Source organism: Schistocerca nitens, chromosome 5 (genome assembly GCF_023898315.1).
Source record: "Schistocerca nitens isolate TAMUIC-IGC-003100 chromosome 5, iqSchNite1.1, whole genome shotgun sequence".
NCBI lineage: Eukaryota > Metazoa > Arthropoda > Insecta > Orthoptera > Acrididae > Schistocerca > Schistocerca nitens.
The window spans coordinates 594,302,750-594,327,286 of record NC_064618.1 but is presented as its reverse complement, the minus strand read 5'-3'; the positions used below and the strand labels follow the sequence as shown (position 1 = coordinate 594,327,286).

General features: G+C 42.2%; 1 protein-coding gene across 1 annotated transcript in view; it reads left to right on the top strand.

The window, feature by feature from the left end:
• LOC126260601 (nephrin-like) overlaps positions 1-24,537 on the top strand; it is a 502,530-nt gene that overhangs the window by 376,660 nt on the left and 101,333 nt on the right. Inside the window, exon 8 of the mRNA XM_049957937.1 lies at positions 18,685-18,815. Coding sequence (XP_049813894.1) covers positions 18,685-18,815 — 131 coding nt within the window. The remainder of the gene's footprint in view (positions 1-18,684; positions 18,816-24,537) is intronic.

Genomic DNA, 24,537 nt, shown 5'->3' with positions numbered 1-24,537 from the left:
AAATCATTTTTGTTATGAAATCGAAATCTAATGATGGTTATGGTCCGAAACACGTCATTTGGAATAAATGCACCAAAAAACAATTAGTGTTTGCTTTCGACTACTCAGCTTTTCTAAAATCCAGTCAGTTATATTAACAATAATGCTCGCACACCTCTACCGCCAATTTCAGGTAGACACACATTAACACAAAACTTTCAAATAAGCTTATTAAAGAGTGAACTTGTGACCTCGCATTCCGGGGTTTGTTTTTAAGTTCAGTTCTATCAGGCTGGAATATTAGATAGTCCCATTCTGTAGCTACCGAAAAGACTTCCGAGCAGAAATCCTGAAGATCCTTGCGGTGGCGCTCATGATAACTACGGCTGTAGGTCCACTGAAGACTACCGTATAGGACCGGTAGAGCTGATAGTTCTACGCGGTGTGTTCCCCTCATCTCGCGTGATTGGCTCCGTCGCGATGACGTGTCGTTCGCTAGTTGGCTCGCCGATCGCGTTGATGTCATTCGACATTTGATTGGTGTCTGAGGGGAGTGTGGAAGGATGGCTTTCCCCGTCTGGAGTGTCCACTGGATGCTGCCAACGGCGTCTGCCTTGCTTGGCCACGCCTGAGAGTTAGGCATATAGTGGATTTGTGGCGTGCGGGGAGATGTCTCCCGTCAGGCGCCGGCAACAGAGCAGAATTGTTTTGTATGTAAATTGAAAAATGGAAAGGAAGGAGATCACTACTGTCAGCTGGACTGGGACATTACGTGGAATCAGCGACGACGAGTGAAAAAGTGTTTCCTGGCGCCTCATGGCCGTACCACACTCTCATCGAGCATCACCTATCCGCAGTCCCTGTCCATTTCCTCCACATTCGCTCTCTAAGATTCCCACAGGAGGTCTTACGTATTTGTGCAACCGCACTGAAGACGGAGCATCCATTGTCCGGCTAGACACTCATATAATACAGAACCTTGTAAAAGGGCAACCACGGCTATGAGTATTTATCTTGGGAATTAATAACCACTTCAGCTGCATTTGGTCCTCTATTAGAGTATCACAACCGGTTTCGTGGCGCTAAAAGTCAATCTTGTGGTGAACATATGATTACAGCATTAGAGCGGAAAAGCTCGGAATATTTTTTCCCAACATTCGTTTACCGTCAAAACAAAACACCATTAAAAGACGGTATGCCATGGATTAAACTACCAGATTCCAATATAGTGGACGGGTCCAAAACAAATCGTATCATAGTTATTCTTCTCTGATCTATATGGAACGGCGTATAGGGGACGCGGCCTCGTGTTCTGCCATGCAGATTTCCGCTTTAGTGTTTTAATCATGTGCTCACCTGAAGATGTTGTTGAGAAGATAATAAAGGACAAAACACAGTTGAAGTAGTTATCAATACGCAAGATAGTGTAATAGAATAGTTTTATTTTCAGCCAAAATAATTATCCGTCTATATGCATCTAAAGTAGCCATGCACCTTTCAGAGAATTTTACTGTCTTACAAAATTCTACCACCCTCACCCTGTTGATCATATGGTATCAGAAGAAAGTGAATTCCTGTGAACAATCAATTTACTCAATTAATAAACGTCTATCGGAGAGTTTCATCAAATGTTAAAACAGTCGTAATATGTTTTTACTACTGTTACATGTTATAACATGGTCAATAAACAGCCAGCGTAGAAAAGAACCTATTACCACGCAATCTATTGCAAATCCTTACTCGTACATAAATATTTCGTTTCCTACATGGATCAAAGTCTCTTTTACTATTCTAGCGCAAATCTTCTCGGTTTCAATCCTGAGAAAACTTCGTGAATTTCGTTATTTCGTGAGATGCAGTAGGTCTGTTGTTATTACCCTCTGCACAGGTGAACTGAAACGCAGAAAGGTACCTTCATGCAACATCTGCGTTGGGAATCAGCTCCAAGATGCTGCAGTAAGCTCTGCGTCTTGTGCTGGTACACGACAGATGACGGTCGACCATAATGGCGTATTTATTCTTGATATATTATAATAAAATAACGCATGAATTACAGGTTTTCACCTTAGAGTAAGAACGTTAATTTTATTCTTCCGGTCACGCCTCTAATTTTTTGAGATACAGAATGTATCCAAATAAGAGTTTTAATGTTCAAATACAAGTGATACACTGTTGATGTGCACACAATGTGTACACGAATGCTCGCAGTTTATTTCTTTTGCCACAGGCACGTTTATTCAGTCATTCGTTATGAACAAATGGTGCAAAGGACCATTTGAATTTCATTTGTGATGCCAGTCTGCCGTAGCTGTATTCGTAATCATCAATCATTTGCGTATTCCTTTGTTTTATCACAGTTCTGAATGTCACTTCAGATTTACGCGCAGTGGGATTAAACTTCCCGAAATTAGCGCTCGCCATTTCACTCCGGGTTTACGCACTGCCTAGGCCATCCACAGTCTCTGGTTTTAACAAGGTTATATTCCACTTCAGAATAATCCTACAGACGTCTTCAATTGATATAACTCGACCGTTCATAACTGGACCATCGCGTAACATTAAAAACAGATTAGATCTCTTTGTATCACACGCAACATACAATCATAACTGAAATCTGTACGGATGAAAACAACACACAGAATATCATATTTACAGTTTGTTGTAAATTTTATATCAGAAAACATTCGAGCCAACAAAAAGCAATAAGAAAAGAATAAGATACATATTCAGCCAACGTATTTATCAATCGGGTGAAATGAACTTGCCAGCCCACCGCACTGACAGCTGCCGCCTCTTCCCCAACCGTTTCTGACCCCTCCCCACGTGTAACCACCCTCTCCCCCATCTCCCCCCCCCCGTCTCCACACCCCTCGTACCACACCGACACACAATCGGCGCCGCCAGCAACTTGCCGACAGGCTTCGCAGACTGAGAACTGTAGCCCACTGCGCAATAAATTCTTTAGCTGCCACATCTACGGAGATATTTCGCCGACAGATTTCGCGATATATCTTCAGGGAACGGTCTCCTACCCGGCATTGTTTCACTCCTCAGACGGTGTGACGGTTTGTGTGGCCGCGTCGCAGTTTCGCTATAAATTTCACCTTTCCGCCCCTCTTCCGTTCGTGACACTCTCGCAGCCTCCCCCTCCGGATTCCTTCCCCTCTTCTCCCCCCCTTTTTTTCCTTTTGCAGTGCTTTCACTGTTACTAACCCGACCCTTCCCACAGCTTCCCCAACGGCTGCTTCCCAGCGGCGCTCTTGTTCCAACCCGTTCGCACCGTCCCGCCCCAGACATCACCTTTTTTTTTTGCCCTCTGCTTTCGTCGCAGTATTTCCGCTCGAGTTTTTGGCGAGCGACGAGCAGGAAGTGGGTGCCGAAAGTTTGCGCTCTCTTCCACCCCTTCAGTATCGCAGACTGCGACGCGCCCGCAGCTCTGCGCCAATTTTATATCTGGCCTTATCTTCTTTCTCTCACCCCAGTACACTTTTCCTCCTGTGCCTATCTTTATTCTTCATTCCATTCTTTCACGAAAATTCTGAACTTCTCAGATATTCTCGCCAGTCTTCATAACTTATTGATGACTTCCTCTCTTGTTAGCGCCCACAGCTGCTTCAGTCTGCCCTCGACACGCATAAGCATCACTTGGAATTTACGCAGCGCGGAACTTCGTCAACCGAGGCCCGTAAATTGTACTTACTTCTTGCTTATGCTTGGCATACTCTGTATATAGGCTTCGACGTGAGTTAAATTAGTTCTGCGGCAATGGAAGAAGGAGCATTTCCTCTCGGAAAAAAATAAAGGAATGTGACACCAGATCCCGATTATTTTAAACAAAGTACTTCATCTATCAGTCTTTATAGATGATGATAAGTGTAAAGGACTCTTCCCAATCATTAAAGCCAATAGTTGTCTGCCACATTTACTGTTCCTGATCATAATTTTATGCTCGACTAGATCTATGAAACTTTGTTTATAACGGCCATGTCAGAACATTGTGTTACAAATGGCAATAAACTATATTTGTTCAGATCAAATGTATAAAAAGTGAAGGCATCATTACCGTCTGTAACACTTCCTATTTCTTTATTCGTTGGTAAATCAACACAGCTTGCACTATCAAATCTTCACTGTACGCTGCTCATATTCAGGACTATTTGATTTTTTTTTTTTTTTTTTTTGTAGATATAAATTCTACAAATGTACTACAGAATGAGACCGGACAGTAATATGTGTTGTGTCCTTATGACACCTTGAACTCTGCTGGGGACACGTTCAATGACGTGTTTGAAGGACTGTGTAGGAAGGCAGCCCTTCCTCAAGAGCCGAAATAGAGGAGTTAGGGATGTAAGACGTTGGCGTTTGGAGCGAAGATGACATTCTAACTTATCGAAAACGTTCTCCGGTCGGTTCAGGACGGGACTCTGCACAGTCCATTTCAAGATTGTTACTGTCTATAAACTTCTGCTCCACAGTTACTGTCTTACGAGCATTGTGAAGCTGGGTGATGCTGATACAAACAAGCATCATCTTAGGGTATTTACTCTGCAACACGTAGTACACAATGTTGTATAATATATTAATATCCTTACGCATTATCATTTTCTTAGGCGCAGTAAGGGGACGACACCCAATCACGAAAATTTTCCACGTACCCTAACACTGCTTTCTCCGTAGATTACTGTTGGTATCACACCTGAGGGTAGGCGACGTTCTGCAAACATTTGCCAAACCTAAACCCTTCTATCGGATTTCCATAAGGCGTAGAATGATTCATCTTTCCGAATCACTCCTTTCCAGTCTTTCACTGTCCAGTGCCATCGCTCTTAACACCTCCTCAAGCGCCACCTGGCACTGACTACAGAAATGTGTGACTCCAGAGGACCTGCTCAACAACTTTGCCCCATTCTTTCTAACTCTGTGCACACAGTCAAGGAGGTAGAGAGACTGTTGGTGGCTTTTTCGAACTGAAAAGAGATTCCTTTAGCTGATTTCGTACGGTCTTTTACAACAAAGATCCGCATTGTTCGACGGTCTCTGTCCGACAGTACAAGAGTCTTTCTTGTCTTGGTTTAGCTGTGGTTGTTCCTTCGTTTCTCCACTCCACAGTCACTTCATCGACAGTCGACATCAGCGGCTTTAAAAGGGTTTAAGTTTACATGATGGACCTGTTACCCAAATGACATCTACAGCCAAGCTCATTTCCGAAGTCACTGAGCTGCTCTGACCACCTTATTCTGTTGTCAATATTTTACTGGGAATACAATACCCTCCGACTCCTCTCGTGTCATCTACTGCTTAGTTCCGAATTATGTAGGGGTGTTCTTATATTTTTGATCATTTAGTGCAATATACAGGGTGATTCAAAAAGAATACCACAACTTTAAAAATGTGTATTTAATGAAAGAAACATAATATAACCTTCTGTTATACATCATTACAAAGAGTATTTAAAAAGGTTTTTTTTTCACTCAAAAACAAGTTCAGAGATGTTCAATATGGCCCCCTCCAGACACTCGAGCAATATCAACCCGATACTCCAACTCGTTCCACACTCTCTGTAGCATATCAGGGGTAACAGTTTGGATAGCTGCTGTTATTTCTCGTTTCAAATCATCAATGGTGGCTGGGAGAGGTGGCCGAAACACCATATCCTTAACATACCCCCATAAGAAAAAATCGCAGGGAGTAAGATCAGGGCTTCTTGGAGGCCAGTGATGAAGTGCTCTGTCACGGGCTGCCTGGCGGCCGATCCATCGCCTTGGGTAGTTGACGTTCAGGTAGTTACGGACAGATAAGTGCCAATGTGGTGGCGCTCCATCCTGCTGAAATATGAATTGTTGTGCTTCTTGTTCGAGCTGAGGGAACAGCCAATTCTCTAACATCTCCAGATACTGTAGTCCAGTTACAGTAGCACCTTCGAAGAAAAAGGGACCAAAAACTTTATTGGCTGAAATGGCACAGAAAACGTTCACCTTAGGCGAGTCACGTTCATACTGAGTTGTTTCCCGCGGATTCTCAGTGCCCCATATACAGACATTGTGATGGTTGACTTTCCCGTTAGTGTGGAAAGTTGCTTCATCACTAAACACAATCTTTGAAACGAAAGATTCATCTGTTTCCATTTGAGCAAGGATAAAATCACAGAAATCGATTCTTTTAATCTTATCAGCTGCAGACAGTGCTTGAACCAATTTCAGACGATAAGGTTTCATAACTAACCTTTTTCGTAGGACTCTCCATACAGTTGATTGTGGAATTTGCAGCTCTCTGCTAGCTCTGCGAGTCGATTTTCCTGGGCTGCAAACAAATGCTTGCTGGATGCGTGCTACATTTTCATCACTCGTTCTCGGCCGTCCAGAACTTTTCCCTTTGCACAAACACCCATTCTCTATAAACTGTTTATACCAACGTTTAATACACCACCTATCAGGAGGTTTAACACCATACTTCGTTCGAAATGCACGCTGAACAACTGTCGTCGATTCACTTCTGCCGTACTCAATAACACAAAAAGCTTTCTGTTGAGCGGTCGCCATCCTAGCATCAACTGACGCTGACGCCTAGTCAACAGCGCCTCAAGCGAACAAATGTACAACTAAATGAAACTTTATAGCTCCCTTAATTCGCCGACAGATAGTGCTTAGCTCTGCCTTTTGTCGTTGCAGAGTTTTAAATTCCTAAAGTTGTGGTATTCTTTTTGAATCACCCTGTACATCCATGCAAGTATATGCGAAGACCAAACGTTTTGAAGCCACCTAGAGCTCTCTAGCTGTTGAACTATAAAGTGTATCTCCCTCATCAATAAACACTACTGGCCATTAAAATTGCTACACAACGAAGATAACGTACTACAGACGCGAAATTTAACCGACAGGAAGAAGATGCTGCGATATGCAAATGATTAAATTTCAGAGCATTCACACAAGGTTGGCGCCGGTGGCATCACCTACAACGTGCTGACATGAGGAAAGTTTCCAACCGATTTCTCATACACAAACAGCAGTTGACCGGCGTTGCCTGGTGAAACGTTGTTGTGATGCCTCGTGTAAGGAGGAATGCGTACCATCATATTTACGACCTTGATAAAAGTCGGATTGCAGACTATCGAAATTGCGGTTTATCGTATCGCGACATTTCTGATCGTGTTGGTCAGGATCCAATGACTGTTAGCAGAAAACGGAATCGGTGGGTTCAGGAAAGTAATACGGAACGCCGTGCTGGATACCAACGGCCTCGTATCACTAGCAGTCGAGATGACAGGCATTCTATCAACGTGGCTGCGATGGTGTACTCAACGACGAACCCTGGGTGCACGAATGGAAAAACGTCATCTTTTTCGGATGAATCCAGGTTCTGTTTACAGCATCTGATGGTCGCATCCGTGTTTGGCGACAACGCGGTGAACGCACATTGGAAGCATGAATTCGTTATCGCCATACTGGCGTATCACCCGGCGTGATGGTATGGGGTGCCATTGTTTACACGTCACGGTCACCTCTTGTGCCCATTGACGGCACTTTGAACAGTGGAGGTTACATTTCAGATGTGTTACGACCCGTGGCTCTACCCTTCATTCGATCCCTTCGAAACCCTACATTTCAGCAGGATAATGCACGACCGCATGTTGCAGGTCCTGTATGGACCTTTCTGGTTACAGAAAATGTTCCACTGCTACCCTGGCCAGCACATTCCCCAGATCTCTCACCAACTGAAAACGTCTGGTCAATGGTGTCCGAGCAACTGGCTCGTCACAATACGCCAGTCACTACTCTTGATGAACTGTGGTATCGTGTTGAAGCTGCATGGGCAGGTGTACCTGTACACGCCATCCAGGCTCTGTTTGACTCAATGCCCAGGCGTACCAAGGCCGTTATTACGGCCAGAGGTGGTTCTTCTAGGTACTGATTTCTCAGGATATATGCAACCAAATTCCTTGAAAATGTAATCATATTTCAGTTATAGTATAATATATTTGTCCAATGAACACCCGTTTATAAGCTGCATTTCTTCTTGGTGTAGGAATTTTAATGGCCAGTAGTGTATATCAGAAGTTCTGCGACATACTCTCTTCCAAATGACGTAAAGGAAGCGAGACTATTTGAGAAATGTCATGTCACCGCTTTTACCTGTTGCTAAAATTCAATTTTTACTTTTTTCGTTCGACTGGTTCATAAAAGTATTCACAACATCATGTTGGGAGAAGTTTAAAACCATTATCGTCAGGATATAAAACTATGAATTAGTCATGTATAGCATATCGTAATAGACACATCAACGAAAAGATTTCCATCACCCCGGTTATCATAACTCCTGAAGATAGATGTTGACTTTGGATATTGTATCACAGACACAGTCCATTTGACTGTTCAGAGATGTCACTAAACGTCCGGCCGAGGTGGCCGAGCGGTTCTAGGCACTACACTCTGGAACCGCGCGACCGCCACGGTCACAGGTTCGAATCATGATTCGGGCATGTATGTCTGTGATATCCTTATTTTAGTTAGGTATACGTAGTTCTAAGTTCTAGGGGACTGATGACCTCAGCAGTTAAGTCCCATAGGGCTCGGAGCCATTTGAACCCATTTGTCAATAAACCCGCTCAAAGATATAAACAGCCCTGCATGAGCAGCGCCTATTAGACGGAGGGGGTCCGACAGCCGATCTGTTCCAGTCATTCCACCAGGATGGATGTACTAGCTCGTGTTGTTTGTAGTTCAACCATGCCAACACGGTCAATACCTAGGTTCTATAGCGTCCGTCTTATTACTTTGTGCCAGGAGGGGCTCTCAACAATGAATTGTCCAGGAGTCTCGTAGTGAACCAAAACGAATTTGTTCGGATATGGACGAGATAATGAGAGACAAGAATTGCAGTGGATGACCGCTACCTACGGATTATGGCTCGGAGGAACCCTGTTGAGTAATGCTTTTCGAACAGCCACAGGACCTCGTGTTACGACTCAAACTGTCCGGAATAGGTTGCATAATGCCCAACTTCACTCCCGACGTCCATCGCGAGGTCCATCTGTGCAACCACGACACGATTCAACGCGGTACAGATAGGCCCAAAGACATGCCGAATAGACCGCTCACGATTGGCATATTGTCGCATATGCCTTGAACCAGACAATCGTCGGAGACATGTTTGGAGGCCACCCGATCAGGCTGAACGTCTTAGACAGACTGTCCAGCGAGTACAGCAAGGTGGAGGTTCCCTGCTGTTTTGGGGTGATGTTATGTGGGGCCGACGTACGCCGGTGGTAGAATGGAAGGCGCCGTAACGGCTGTACGACACATGAATGCCACCCTCCGACTAATAGTGCAACAATATCGGCAGCATATTGGCGAGGCATTCGTCTTCATGGACGACAAGTCGCTGCCACATCGTGCACATCTTGTGAATAACTTCCTTCGGGATAACAGCATCGCTCGAGTAGAGTGCACGGCATGTTCTCCAAACGTGAACGTTATCGAACACGCTTGGGATGCATTGAAAAGGGCTGTTTATGGACGAAGTGACCAACCAACCACTGGGGGGGGGGATCTATGCCAAATCGCCGTTGATGAGTGGGACAAGCTGGACCAAATGTGCATTGATAAACTTGTGTACAGTATACCATTACGAAGACAGGCATGCATCATTGCAAGAGGACGTGCTACTGGGTATTAGAGGTACCAGTGTGCACAGCAATCTGGACCACCACCTCTGAAAGTTTCGCTGTATGGTTGTACAACATGGACTGTGGTTTTCATGACAAATAAAAAGGCCGGAAATGATGTTTATTTTTATTCCAATTTTCTGTACAGGTTCTGCATCTCTCTGAACTGAGGTGATGGAAACCTTTTTTTGATGTGTCAACAAATTGCCGGCTGGTGTGGCCGAGCGGTTCTAGGCGCTTCAGTCTATATAAATTGTGCACTATCTAGTACAGTTCTCGTAGACTGAAGATGTAGTTTATATTACGATATGATAACAGTGTCCAATTCTAGGTTTTGTCATATGATATCCATGATTCTATATTTCGCCTAATAGCCCAGACAAATAGTGCTAAAAAATGCAGAATATCGGAGAGTTTAGTAGAAGTTTTTTGAAAAAGTTTCCTGTCTGTTTTTGAGGTTGCTGAAACCGAATTTTCGAAGTTCCAACAAAATTTATGGCCCGAAACTGGTTGAAAACAGGAATAAAAACAAGAAACTAAGTACTTTTTTGAGTTTTTTGCTTATAGCTCGTGAAGATGCCATTTTTGGGAGGGTTGACAATTAATGAAAGTAAATAGGGTAAAATTTTCCACAAAACAGATATATGGGATCTTTTCCGTTAGACCAATCCTACGACGTGTAGTGCGTGTTGAAGACAGCGCGATTTCCTAGCTGAGGCAACTTCATGACCTATCTGCCGCACTGTAACCTTATTTTGCTGCACAACCTTTGCCGAATTCCTTCTACCAGTAGTGTCACGGTGTTATCCGAATGATTAGTATTTGACACTTGTCGCGGTGGAGGTCTGAGTTGCTTGTGAGACGTCAATTACCTGCCTACTCCTGACAGGGAGAAAGTCGGTCCTTAGCCCTGGTCTCTAGAGGTATTTTAAGAGTTCACCCTCGAATGGTTGCTTAGATCGTATGTGCCGTTGGTTTCAGTTAATAAAATAGTCATACGTAATAAGTTCAAGTGAGAGATGTGTTCCATATGATAGTGTACTGCATGATGGGAGAAAAGTGTCATCACATAGGGCAAAAGTGCGCTTGAAGAGTGTCTTTGGAGCAAGTAAGGAGAGGAAGGACGGCATAGCTGCCCTCTTGAAGAGGAAAATTGTGGTTAATTTTCGTGAACCATGTCGAGCAAAGTGCACTAACGAAAAATTAACTGCTTTGGAGGAAAGAGTCTTGCAGTTGGTTGCAGCCGAAAAAAAATTTGGTCTACTCAAGAAGATTTTGATTTCAAAACCAATATTTTTGTGTTATTTGCCTATTGAGCCAGAATTTCTGGCTCAAGAAAACAAGCTCCCTGACAGTCAATGAAATCTAATGAGTTACGTGCGAAAGCTGGGACTGCAAGAGACTGTTCTCATCAGCGCTGAGAGACAAAACAACGAACTAGGATGCTCAATAATACGTAAGATTGGATAAGTCGTTGACAAGGTTGGAGCAGATCCTAAGTACAACATGAATTGCACAAACATTCTGAACGGCATTCCTAAGCAGGTAGAAAAATAAAACCACACACTGCGAGAGCTATATGCTACTGAAACTCATGATGCCATGGAGCAAATTTTCAACTACTTCAGTAAAAATGAAGAGGAGTTTCAATTTTCCCTTTGGTAGTTAATAGACCAGATCCACAGTGACCACCACCCTGATGTTAAGACTGTGAAAGCTCAACTGTTGAAGAAGTGTGGATCTGATATAATGATTGCCTCATCTGTGATAAAATCAACTGTTGTTTGTTTCAAAAACGCTGGTAGGAAAGGTCCCGAGTTCGAGTCTCGGTCCGGCACACAGTCTTAATCTGCAAGGAAGTTTCATATCAGCGCACACTCCGCTGCATAGTGAAAATCACATTCTAGCAGCAAACTTACTCCCTGAAGACATTCGATCGCAGGTTTAGAGCACAAAGAAATATTCCCCTCCAGGCCAGTTTCTTACAGAAATCGCCATCCTCATCCAAGATACTGTCCAAAATTTCATCAATCGACTAGTGATGAAGCGGAAGTGAGGAAATTTGAATAAATGGAAGACCAAAGATATGGCCATAGAGGACACACCATGCCGACATCTGTCAGACCCAACTCTTCCTTGCCACCATGGCAAGTTGGTCTGGCCGCATTCATCTGTAAGAAGTATGGCTCTCATAAATTAGTTGATGTACTGTCTGCTTCAGGATACAGTACCTTCTACACAAAATCAGTACGTTTTGAGGTACCACCAATGGAGGCAGAGGGTCATTTTAATTTCTTTTCGACAATACTGATTGCGACACCGAAACTCTTGACGGAAGCAACAGATTCCATTAAGTTCTCGTAGTGAGATTTCATGATCTCATTATGGTAACAAACACTGTACACTGGTTTCAACTGTAATTATTTACCTACTATCTGATACGAACTAAATTTAGATATATGTTATTTTACTTTGCTGTATGAAATCTATATTTATTCTTGTATTGCAGGTGAATAAAGTAAAGACGAAGGCAGTGGTACACCAAGTGCGAAGAGGATGGAACTTGTAACACGCCCGGGAGTACGAATGGGTGGGGGGTTGTACATATAAACTGTCTTCGTCGTTTCGGACTGTTGCTTTTCTTGACCGTGCGTCCTATCCACACAACGTACCTGGTAATCCCGCGGCGGTCGTACTGTTCTGCTCCACACTGCTGCTGGCTGTTGACCTGCCTGAAATTATCTATCGAAAAAATTCAAGCGGGTTTAGGGGAGTCACTCAACGTTTAAACACATCACTGTCCTATGTCTGGTAAAAACATCTATATTCTGAGACGATATGGAAACCACAGGTTGCACTGTTTACACTCTAAATCGTAAATGTTTATTCCAATTAACAATCTCGATGATTAACAGTCCAAAATATAATTCAGACGAGCGTACGCGTAACCGACACGACGCGGGTGATTGTTGATGATGCGGAAGCCGAATGATCGAAGGAAAGTTCTTACGCTCGTCACACATACAGATATTTGGTAATAGTCCTCCTTGTCACTAGTAATGATATAACACTGTTCGTTAAAATAATTTTTCAGTTCTCAGTCCTCACTTGTACGAGCGTGCGCGAAACCGGCGCGGCGCGGCTGATTGTTGATGATGCGGAACACAATGATCGAACGCATGTTCTCACGCTTGCTACAAATCACTGGCACTTGATTGCACTGTTTTGTGGTAAATGGTATTACTGATTCACATTTGTTCATTCTTCGAGACCGAACACGGCGCGGATGAGCGATGCTATGCGACACGAAACGAGAGGATAAATAAATACGATATTAACGCCACTGCTCATTTTCAATTACTTCTTGACGCACTTTCCTCTGAAGCATTTCCATATGTCATCACTTTACTGTAATAGCACTTCTAGCAACACTTCAACCTGAATACTAACAATGCTTCTACATGCAGAGCTACACACTACACAACATAAGTTTCGTGTCCCGTGCTCAACTCTCTACATACGCGGCTGCCCGCAAAGATACTCCACAACTAAGCAAGCGATATGACAATACGCTTACAAACTTCCCTCAAATTTCTTTACATATGTTATACCGATAATATTAATTAAGACAATTATTATTATTGACGCCAAGAGTAAAACAAAAGATAATTATTACGGAATTAACATAATATATTTGAACACCTCTTGATAGCAGGTGTGATGAAAGCTTTCATTTTGCCATCTGAATGAACATCATAGCATACTAAGAAATGAGCAGTTGGATTTTGCTGGCGGCGCACGATTTACCCTAAATTAAACATGCGCTACGCGCCATAGCGCTGGTCTGACGAAAAGGTCACTCAGATCTGTTTACTGGGAAATTTTATCTTCTTCATTTTTACAAATAGTCAACACTTCAAAACAAAGGGGTCGTTTCCGAGTAATATGCGAAAAAAAATCCCATTGCTCGTGATTGTTTTCCATTTTTTCCCCGATTCCGGGTACAAATTTTGGTGTGACTGAAAATTCGGTTTCACCACCCTGGAAAACATACATAAAGCATTTCAAAAAACGTCTACAAAACTTTCCTCTAGGGGTCACCATTTGTCTTGACTGTAAAATGAAGTTGTGAATACTTTTATGAAGCTAATGATGCTCAATCGCCCGAAACTGGTTATTTAAATAACAAAGAAATTTATCAGCAGCCGAAGACGGTAACATGACAGGTTTCCCAAATATTTACGAGCTGTGGGGCACCGAATCCTGAAAGCATAAGTGTGATAATGTTTCATATTTTAAATTCTTTGGTCTAAAGCTGCATTAAGTGTTAAGAATCGTTAGTAATCCAAGCAGCTGTAAAGTATGGAACAACAATTTTGTAAATCATTTATTGTAAACTATTCTAATTACAAGCTGAACGTAATGGATAAAAGTCTGAAACCTTATCACACAACTGACTCACACATCTGACTACAATATCCTCTTTTACACTCTAACCCATTTTTAATAAAAAAATGCTGAATGTCTTTCGTCAGTCAGTAAAGCGAAATTAAACTGACAGCTCCGGCATCGATTACTTCTTGTCATTTTTCACTGCTTTTAGGTAACTCGTTGGAATGTCAAAGAAATGTTGCGATTTTGAGTTTTCGAGTAGGCTGATTACAGGGTAAGTCATTATCTTGAGACTGTCTTCTGTTATTTTCCTAAACAGAGTCAGTCATTTGCTGTTATACTCATTGGCTCTCTTTGTTTCATATCCTTTACGAATTCTTCCTGTGCTTTTCTCATCACAGAATTAGAGCAATTAATCCCTTCCCATTTCAAAAGTTTTCGACCTATCTTAGTAAAGAATTCTTTCCCAAATGATGGGATGTCATTGCAAGTCAAACGGTTTACCTTTTGCGGAATTAGTTGACCTTCCTATTCGCCGAAAGATCATCATTTAGTCATAATTACTAACATTTAATACATGCAATTGGTGTCCTAACACATTACAGTGCTTATGTTCCGCATTTTACAGAACTGCATAATTTTGTATTTTGTACTTACCTCATCCAGGTTATCTGATTTCATTCAATATATTTTTGAAATCATTAAAATTTGATCGAATTACGTTATTGGTATACGCACCAGACGACTGAAATATTATAATTCTGCTGATTGATATATTCACTGATGTGCAAAACGTAAGAACGAAAGTAACTTTCGCTCATGTATAATTGCCAACGGACCCCAACGAAACTTGTGCCACACACAGATATAACTGTTGTAGTATATTTCAGAAGGTAAATTGAGTAATACGCAATGAGACGAACGGAAATGACTCATTTATTCAAAGACAATAATTGCATTGAAGTCACGCCGCTTCGTGATGGTCTTCTGGAGGAGAGGGTATTCTGGCTGCTTGCTAGTATCTGCCTGCCACAGTGACGTCACGCTGCGGGCACAGCAGGCAATTACATTCGATTTCTCCATAAAAGAGAAAACAGGACTGGCCCTCTCCACAGAGCCAGTGTCCATTCAGAGATACTATACAAAGATTATGAAATTAAGGACCTGAAGACAGAATTGTTTTCTGATATCAATGAATTCTCACTTGGAAAAAGGAAATGCGTGTTTGAAGACAAGCAGCTGTGTGTTTTTGAAAAAAGAGTTGGTTTAAATTTTGTCGCAGTGTTTCATTCCACGCTAAATTCCATTTTTGATAAGACAAGGAAAGAGTGCTACATAGAGCCAAGATCGTTTCTCGGAAATCATATCATTATTTGAAAAGTTTGGGGGTACCCTTTATTCTGCCGTTCAACAAGCAAATACCGGCAAACAAGTTAGGTGTACGCCAGGAACAGTAGAAGACGTGATAAATTTAATTACAGCTACAACAGTTCCGCTTAGAACATCTGAAGCAATGTCTGTTCTCAGTTTCGACGAAATGAGCTTTCGTGGACGAATTATTTACGGTTCATCTGATGATGTGATACTTGATTCTTACATGATGGTTCGTACGTTAGTATTGACATGGAAGCAGTCTATATATTACAATTTTCGCGTCACAATGGAAAAGGAGCAGCTGATAGCAATAATCAAATACCTTGCAGAAGATAGACTGCGCACTGTTGCCGTTACTTCCGACATGGGAGACAGAAATTTGACCGTATGTTAACAACTAAAGATAACAGTAAACAAAACATGTGTTCTTAAATCCCGTGGATAGTCATCAAAAGACGTAGGTGATCTATGAAGTACCATACTTTTTGAAGCTATTCGAAACGAATTTTAAAACGAAGGATTTTCGCCGCCTGATGTAACAATTATGAATAAATATGTAATACTGGTCTTTAGAAACGTGATGCTTGTGATATTGCAATTGCACATAAACTATCGGAAGCACATGTGAATGTTACTGGACGCATTCGCCAAAATGTCACAATGGACGCTCTGTAATTTTCAAGGCGTACTGCGCTAACTGTAAGATTTGTCCTCAAGAAAGATTACGAGGCTGATTTTATAGAATTAGAAAATGATACATACGATGTGAAAAACTCGAGATACTTGAAGGAAGAATAGACACTTCTGAGAAGTGCTTAGCGACCCAGTCTGGAAAGTAGAGAAAGAGACGCTGAAATAATTTTTCGAAATCTGTTCAGGTATGCGGGCAGAGTAATGGAGACGTTATATCCACAATAGAATCCAAGTTTCTCAATATAGACGGAAAAATTGCACAATCAGCAATTACAGATTACTTTTGCGAAAAGACCGTTGTAAGCTAAGGGTTATATCATTATTACATTTTGTTTTCTAATGTCTATGTAATGGAATATAGTTTGTAGTTGCAAACTAATTTTGAAAACCTAGTTTCTTCGAACAGATGACGTTCGTAATTAAAGAGCAAAACACAGTGTAAAGCCTTGCATTTTCAGTTCGCCTATGATTACTTAATACACGTCTGTTATCCAAAATGGTTATCGTCGTCTCGCGGTTGTGTTCTCGCTCCCCGAGCACGGAGTCCCGGGTTCGATTCCCGGCGGGGTCAGGGATTTTTCCGGTGTTGTTGTCTCGTCTCCATCATCATCATTTATCCCCATCACAGTCGGAGGACGGCAATGGCAAACCACCTCCACTACGACCTTGCCTAGTAAAGCGGTGCGGGTCTCCCGCATCGTTCCCCTACGCTCTGTCAAGAGGCATGGGACTTCATTTCCATAACTGGTGTTTTGCGGTAAGAGTTGTACAAATATGAGCGTAAATAATGAGAAGATTGTGCGCTCAATATGCGGGATCTGAAGTCTGCGCCACCGCTGTCCGCTTCGTGATGTAATCGATGGCCCTATACTATCAGAATGGCCTGTCTCGTTTACTGTACATACCTCTAGTCGTCTGGGCTTAGAAAAACGTTGGATTAGATTCTTTATAGGATTTGTGTTCAAGAAGGACGGCAAAGCCTGCTCTGAAACGTGCTCCGATGCTGACCACAAGATTGGTAACGGCGTTCTATTTCTCTACCAGAGCGATTGTCAACTGCTTGGGCGGTCGCTATTGCATTACGTCTTTCCAAAACATCCCACATGCGCTCGCTGGATTTTAACTCAAGGGACTGGGCAGGCCAGTTCATATGCCCAATATCCTCTCGTTCTAAGAGCTTCTTCACTCAACGCTGTTCGATGCGGTCGCGCATTGTCAACCATTAGCTTCATGATCCACAGTTTATATCTTCTTATTGTTCTCATTTCTGCTAATTCGTGTTTATTTCATTTACTCTCAACTCATATTCCGTATCCTTTAGAATGTACACTCCATTCAACACATCCTGTAATTCTTCTTCTCTTTTACTGAGGATGGCAATGTCATCATCGAATCTTATCAATCATATCATTTTATCCTTCATTTGAACCCCACTCTTGAACCCTTGTCTTATTTCTGTCACTGTTTCTCTGATGTATAAATTGAACAGTGGGGGTGAAAGGCTACACCCCTGTTTCACAGCTTTTATTTCGAGAACTTTCTCGCTGGTCCTAATTCCTACCTCTCGTCTCTTGCACATATTGTCTTTCTCCATAGTTTACCTCTATGTTTCTCAAGATTTCTAACATCATGCAACAGTTTACATTGTTGAACGCTTTCTCCAGGTTGACAAATTCTGTGAACGTGTTATGATTTTCCCTCAGTCTTGCTTCCATTACCAACCCCAACGTCTGAACTGCCACTCTGGAGCCTTTACCTTTCCTAAAGCCAAACCGATCATCATATAACAGATCTTCGATCTTGTTTTCCATTCTTCAGCATATTTCTCTTGTCAGCAGATTGGAAGCATAGATTGTTAAGCTGATTATGTGATAATTCTCGCACTTGTCGTTTCCTGAAGTCTTCAGAATTGTCAGGATGATGTTTTCCAGAAAGTCTGATGAGTAGCACCAGGCTCATATATTCTACACACCGATGTGAATAGTCATTTTGTTGCCACTTCCCTCGGTGATTTTAGAAATTCCGATAATTTCGTATCCCACTTTTTACGGCATCGATTTTTCTTGACTACTAAATTGTAATCTCGGTCTATGTCTTCTCCTGAGTACGCCTTCCCTTTGGTTTGATCCTTGTGTAACTCATCTAAATAGATCTGAGACAGCAATCTAGTAACCTAAACTAGCAACCATAAACCTGCTACTAAGATGATTTCTAAAACTAAATGATTGTATTAAGGTTACAGCAATGAAATTTCGAAGACCTATACATCTTATAGATCTAAATGTTGGACAGAAATATTTGATGTACTTAAATGATCAAATTATTTAGTTTTAAATAACCACAAGCATACAGTCTTTCCGACCTGTACCTCAAGTTCTATTACCGAGAGCGTAAAGTACACTTGCTCTGCTGACTGTGACAAGAGATAACTTTTAAAGTGCATTCGCTGCATCTAATAATGGAAGTAATGTATAATCCATATGTCTTTTCAGAGAGATAACTGTGTAAGAGGTAATAACATATGCACTATTCTGCATTTATTTATGTCTTGTTTACAAGTGGTTGTAATCCCGTCGTCTGTACAGATGTGCCTATAGTAACCCTGGAGTTGGGAGGAGCTGTCAACGCGAGCTACGTCCGAGAAGGCTCCGATGTCTACTTCGAGTGCAACATCAAATCCAATCCATGGATCTACAGGGTTACCTGGAGGCACAATGTAAGTGTCAAGTGCTTGCCAAAAATATTACTTTACCAGTAGTAACCACACAGTCACTTTACACGTTGTTGTAGTTGAACAATTCCACTTCTACGAAAATAAATTATTATAATTGTCCTGAAAGTAACATCTCGCATTATTCTACAACTTTACGCGATTCTGTGCGTATATGTTGACGTTACTTATTTTCTTTGAGGCTTATTTTTCGTCATTACTATTGTCATGTTCTGGTACAACCGCAATCAGATGGGTGGGGAGTCATCATTCCAAAAGTTAGGATGTCGTAGGTAGTCTCCCAATCGAGACATGTGTGTTTGATGTCTGTTTTAGGGATCGTGAACTAGCCATCAAGACGCCTACCGATGTGGAATGTTCTATATTTAACAAAGAATTTCCAAATACACTGCCGGAGAAAAGTTGCTGCCCCATACGCACAGGAGCAGTTAGTCGTCAAACTCTGGTTCACGCGAGAAGAGACCGCACGAAGGCGTGTTGTCTGGGAGGCCGTTTACTTGCTTGTGGATGCTGACACAGTCAGGAGTTACGTGGGCTGCAGGTAGATGTTCGTGGAGCTAGCAGCATGCCAACTCTCTGGTTGCGGCCGCCGGCGCGACCGTGCTTGGTGACTAACTGGGCACGTATAAATAGTGCCTTGATGACGGTTTACCTGACTGCTACCAGTGTTAGCGTCACATGAAGATGTTGACGCTGTGACTACTTGACAGTATCTTGTGAGTCGTACTGCTGCAAGGTCATCGTGTCGTGGACACCGAGCTGTTCTTTTGACCTCGTCAGCTATGAAGGCACCGCAAACATGCATTAATTTTCTGCCGAAACAATCCTCCTTCTTTCGGAAAATCCATTTACCGAATTTTCATTAGAAATGTGAACAGAAATATCTACACACAAAATTGCTATAACACTGTTCATGGGACTTCAATGTCCACTTTCGCATTTGAAAAATGTCGCGGCATTACATATTTGTCGATGTTCTCGGTTTTTGCAGGCTTACATTCGCTGTTACCATTGTCACATTTTTCACATTCATGTGCAAAAAAAATGGTTCAAATGGTTCTGAGCACTATGGGACTCAACTGCTGTGGTTATTAGTCCCCTAGAACTTAGAACTACTTAAACCTAACTAACCTAAGGACATCACACACATCCATGCCCGAGGCAGGATTCGAACCTGCGACCGTAGCAGTCCCACGGTTCCGGACTGCGCGCCTAGAACCGCGAGACCACCGCGGCCGGCATTCATGTGCAAGATTTTACATAACACACGCACTGCTTTACCTAATACTTACCCACGCTACCCCACAAAGTCTCCAGATGAAGCTAGTACATGCAACGCTGACAGTCTACAAGTTTTACTTGTCCGTTTTGCAGCAACTTAAATGATTGGAAGTTAGGAACTCGGGGTCATTTCTACCGTTATATAACTTTTACACAGTAATACTCTTGTTTGACCTTTCTACAATTACCCAGCCTGTACACATACTCCCACATATCTACGAAATATTCTCTTTAAAATTATGCCTATTTACCTTCATGATCATTATGACTCACCATTAACACATTCATAAATTATACATCAGCCTACTAGCCCTCGTAAAATCTAATACTAATAGTACAAAGACAATAATCCTGGTAAAAGGTATAAATGTGAACTATTTGAAGGTGGTATCCGTCATAGGATCACATAAGTTCAGTATTACCGATCACAGTGCTTGGAGAACTACCGCTAAATCCTTACAGCTTGACCTCTCCTCCCAGTGAGTATAACCTATCGTGCATCATGGGCTCTGTGAAATCACTGATGTATTTAATTGGCGGTAGGCGCTCTACCACCTCTAATCAGTGGTACTTCATCTCAACTTCTATTACGTACTTACCACATTCTTCTCATCACATTTTTTTCCCTTGAAACATTCGAAGTTCTCCCATAATAAGAAACTGAACTTTTATCAGTAGTCCTCTCTACTGGTTCCATCACTTATCGCAGCAGATTCATTGCTGTCACGCAGGCTGGCGTTCCCAGGACCGGGAGCGATATAGCGATGGCGTCATTGACTATGGACTCAATGTGGACTCATCTCGCATCTGTGCTCTGTCTGAGCGCCATATTGCGCCGTTTTTGTCAGTCTTTGTCTGAGGAATAGAAAAAACATCTTAGCATACGGCGCGTTGCAACTGTGCACTACCTTTTGACATACTGGTCTGGTTTTGATTCTCTTAGTGTTGTATCACGGATTCCACCTGCTTCACTGTAGGAAATAATCACGCGCACACACACACATATATATATATATATATATATATATATATATATATATATATATATATATATGTATGTATATATAAACAGAAGGAGTGCGGTTCCAAATGAAAACGAAGACAATTCCTCTACTTACGGGTCAGGCACTCTCCGGATGTCAGTCCACATACCTACAATCGTATATTCCTGGAGGACTCTCTAATTTATAACGTCCATAGCAACATGTCTTCTACGAAATTACACGTACACTCGACTACTCTATACACACCCGTCTACTAACGGGTGTTTGTAATTTAAATGGAGCTACACACAGAGGTCCAGGGTGGGATGTACTTATCGTGCGGTAGCGTTACTGCGGAACGAATTTACGCTGGAAAACAATTACTTCCAATTTTGGACACCAGTTGCAAACGTGAAGGATAAACATTCCCACAGGTAATGGAATGGGACGTGGGCAGAAAACGTCAAGAGTGATAAGACGTATAGAAACGTTCTCATACGTAATGGATTGGGAATGTGACGTGGGTAGGAATGGTAGTGAGAAAGGTATACGTTGGCCTATTATTATTATTATTATTATTATTATTATTATTATTATTATTATTATTATTAACGTATTACATTCACGTAGTATTTACTATTTTTCACGTAGTGTAACTTGCTCTCGAACTAAATTTCAAAATACATTCAGCAGATACACCCACCTCCAGCTGCGCTTCCTCTTCTCTAACCCTCAACATCTCGCGAATAAGATATAATCATTATACATAATAATAATTATAAATCTCCACTTACACATCTTGTTCAGTATGAGCACTGGAAACGTCGATAAGATTGTGTACAGTACCAGAATTTGTACAGCTGGCCAGAATCTAACTTTCGTTTTTTACAGCGTATATCGGTCCCGCATAAGCACACTAGCGTATCTACCAACTTTCGCTGCCATAAAATAATTGCGGCCGACACTGCACTTCTTTGGGTAGTTGCTCTTTTAAATATAAAAACACGGTTTTCACACTGAATGGTTCAAATGGCTCTGAGCACTATGGGACTCAACTGCTGTGGTTATCAGTCCCCTAGAACTTAGAACTACTTAAACCTAACTAACCTAAGGACATCACACACATCCATGCCCGAGGCAGGATTCGAACCTGCGACCGTAGCAGTCCCACGGTTCCGGACTGCGCGCCTAGAACCGCGAGACCACCGCGGCCGGCTTTCACACTGACTTACCGTTTTTCGGTCTGTATAACCTTCCACAGTTCAGCTAAGCACTTTCCCGGCAATGTCTAGCATAGTGCCCTCTTCGTCCACAGGCCCAACAAACTGCAGCGAAGCACTCAGAGCACGGAATGAAATGACCTGGCAGCTTACCCTGATAACGAAACGTCACCAACTTGAGCTCATATTTTAAGGAGAAGAAAGCACGAAGCACATTTTCAAGATATCAGCGCCAGCGATCGATCGATAGTGAAAATTCGGGCCACTATTGTGATAGTATACAGTTTTGTTCTTCTAATATACAGCTTATAAAATTTCGCACGCGACACTACTTTGTGTCTCGCTCCGCTGCATTACAGCTTCCTAATGCCGCAGCGCGAAGTACTGAGCAGTTGTGTGACAACCAGGGTCCTCTTATTTGCGGGATGTTGAAGATTAGGGAAGAGGAAGCTGGAGGTGGGTGTATCTGTCCAATGTATTTCGAAATTTGGTTCGAGAGCAAGTTACACTACACGAAACATAGAAAATACTGTGTGAATGTAATACGTCAACCTCACACACATATACGTTCAGTATCATTTTAGCAGTATTCTCGTACTGATATTCTACAGCTATACAAAAGCATAAAAATCAAAACGAATAAAACTATGGTGAAAACTATTACTAAATAAAATTAATGAATTTCGATTTAGAATTTAATCATGCCAAGCACATTTAAGAATAGTGCGTCTCCTTCAAATGTACTTTACTTTTAACAGTGATAACTTCAAAATCCAAAGAAAATAACCCAAATCAACGGTGTTAGGTAGTTAAATAGCTTTCATTTATCTACACCGCATTTGTGGATCGCAACATGAAAATGTTCAGTGCAAAGAGATCTTTGGCAACTGTCACAGTTTAAAAATCGCGCACATTGACAAAATGAACGAAACATGTTAATAATGCGGATAGAGTAACTCACAAACCTCTCACTCATTTCAGTGTGTAGTGCTGGGCGCTCGGGCATTAGGGGGCTACAGTGAGGTGGACGGAGAGACAAATACCAGCTACACGCGAAACTTTAGGAGGAGTACTTTTAGACTGTCATAACTGCTCGCTGTCCGAATTATGGCCCAAATTTTTGCGTGGGATTAATTTCTGTGTCTGTGTTTTTTGTCTTCTTAAAAGTGAGGTTAAGTTGGTGAGTACATTTCACAGGCTTCAAATGTTCAGCTCGCACCTCCTTCCCGTAAACACATCCGTCTTCGGTCCGAACGTATTGCCTATGCTTTATTTCTTGAAGAAAGGAGAAAGAGGAGGGATGACTAATGCGTATCAAAGGACATAAGCCATCCGCAGAACATAAAATTCGGATAAAATGCTACTGACCACGGCATTTTATGCTACTGACCACGGCATTCACGTCATTTGTAGTACTCACCCTGACCCAGCTGCCGCCACCAGAGGAACGGCCAGGTTCTGGCACGACCACTTCTGGAAAAGTAGAAAGACATTCTAACAGTCGTCAACTTGGCGTAGCTGATCTTCCACAAAGACAGTGCGGATTTAATGACTTACATGGACGCCGCGGACCAGTCGAAAAAACGTCAGCAGCTAACGAATACTGTTCATTTGACACCGAAGAACTAGATACATTGCAGAAGACAGGAGTACATCCTCGTCCTATGGGCGCAGTCAGGCGTCAAATTTCAGCCGTTAACTATGACGTAATATCCGCGCTACGCTTCTAAAGCAAGTCGTATTCTAGTATTATACCAGCGAAGTTTCTCATTCTTCAAACAGACACGCGAATCACGGGGTTCACACTTTCGTTATGATCAGACTGTAGCTTAGCGTAGGCTTCATTGTAATGCCACAAGGAAGTCAATTGAGTTCTTTTTAGAAGGTAAAATCTTCGAAATGCTTCGGCACTTTGAACACGCGTAGCAGTTCCGGCATAACTAGAGGTACTATTTTGAGACACTGGTGACGGTCCCGTGGAAAAAAAAGTGCTCATTGTAGGCCAGTGGTCGCCTAAGAGTTGTTACTATTGCGCGAGTAAATCTAGCGATGCCAGCAGGCTAGGAGGGCTACAGTTCCCAGAGCTTACTGCTGATAAACAGATTCAGGTTTTTTTTTATTTATCCAGACTACAGAGGTGCGTTTTCATGTCCAAGACGTATGAAAGTACACATAGTACCGCGAAATGTGTTCTCCAGAGACAAATACCGCTCGAATTAGCAA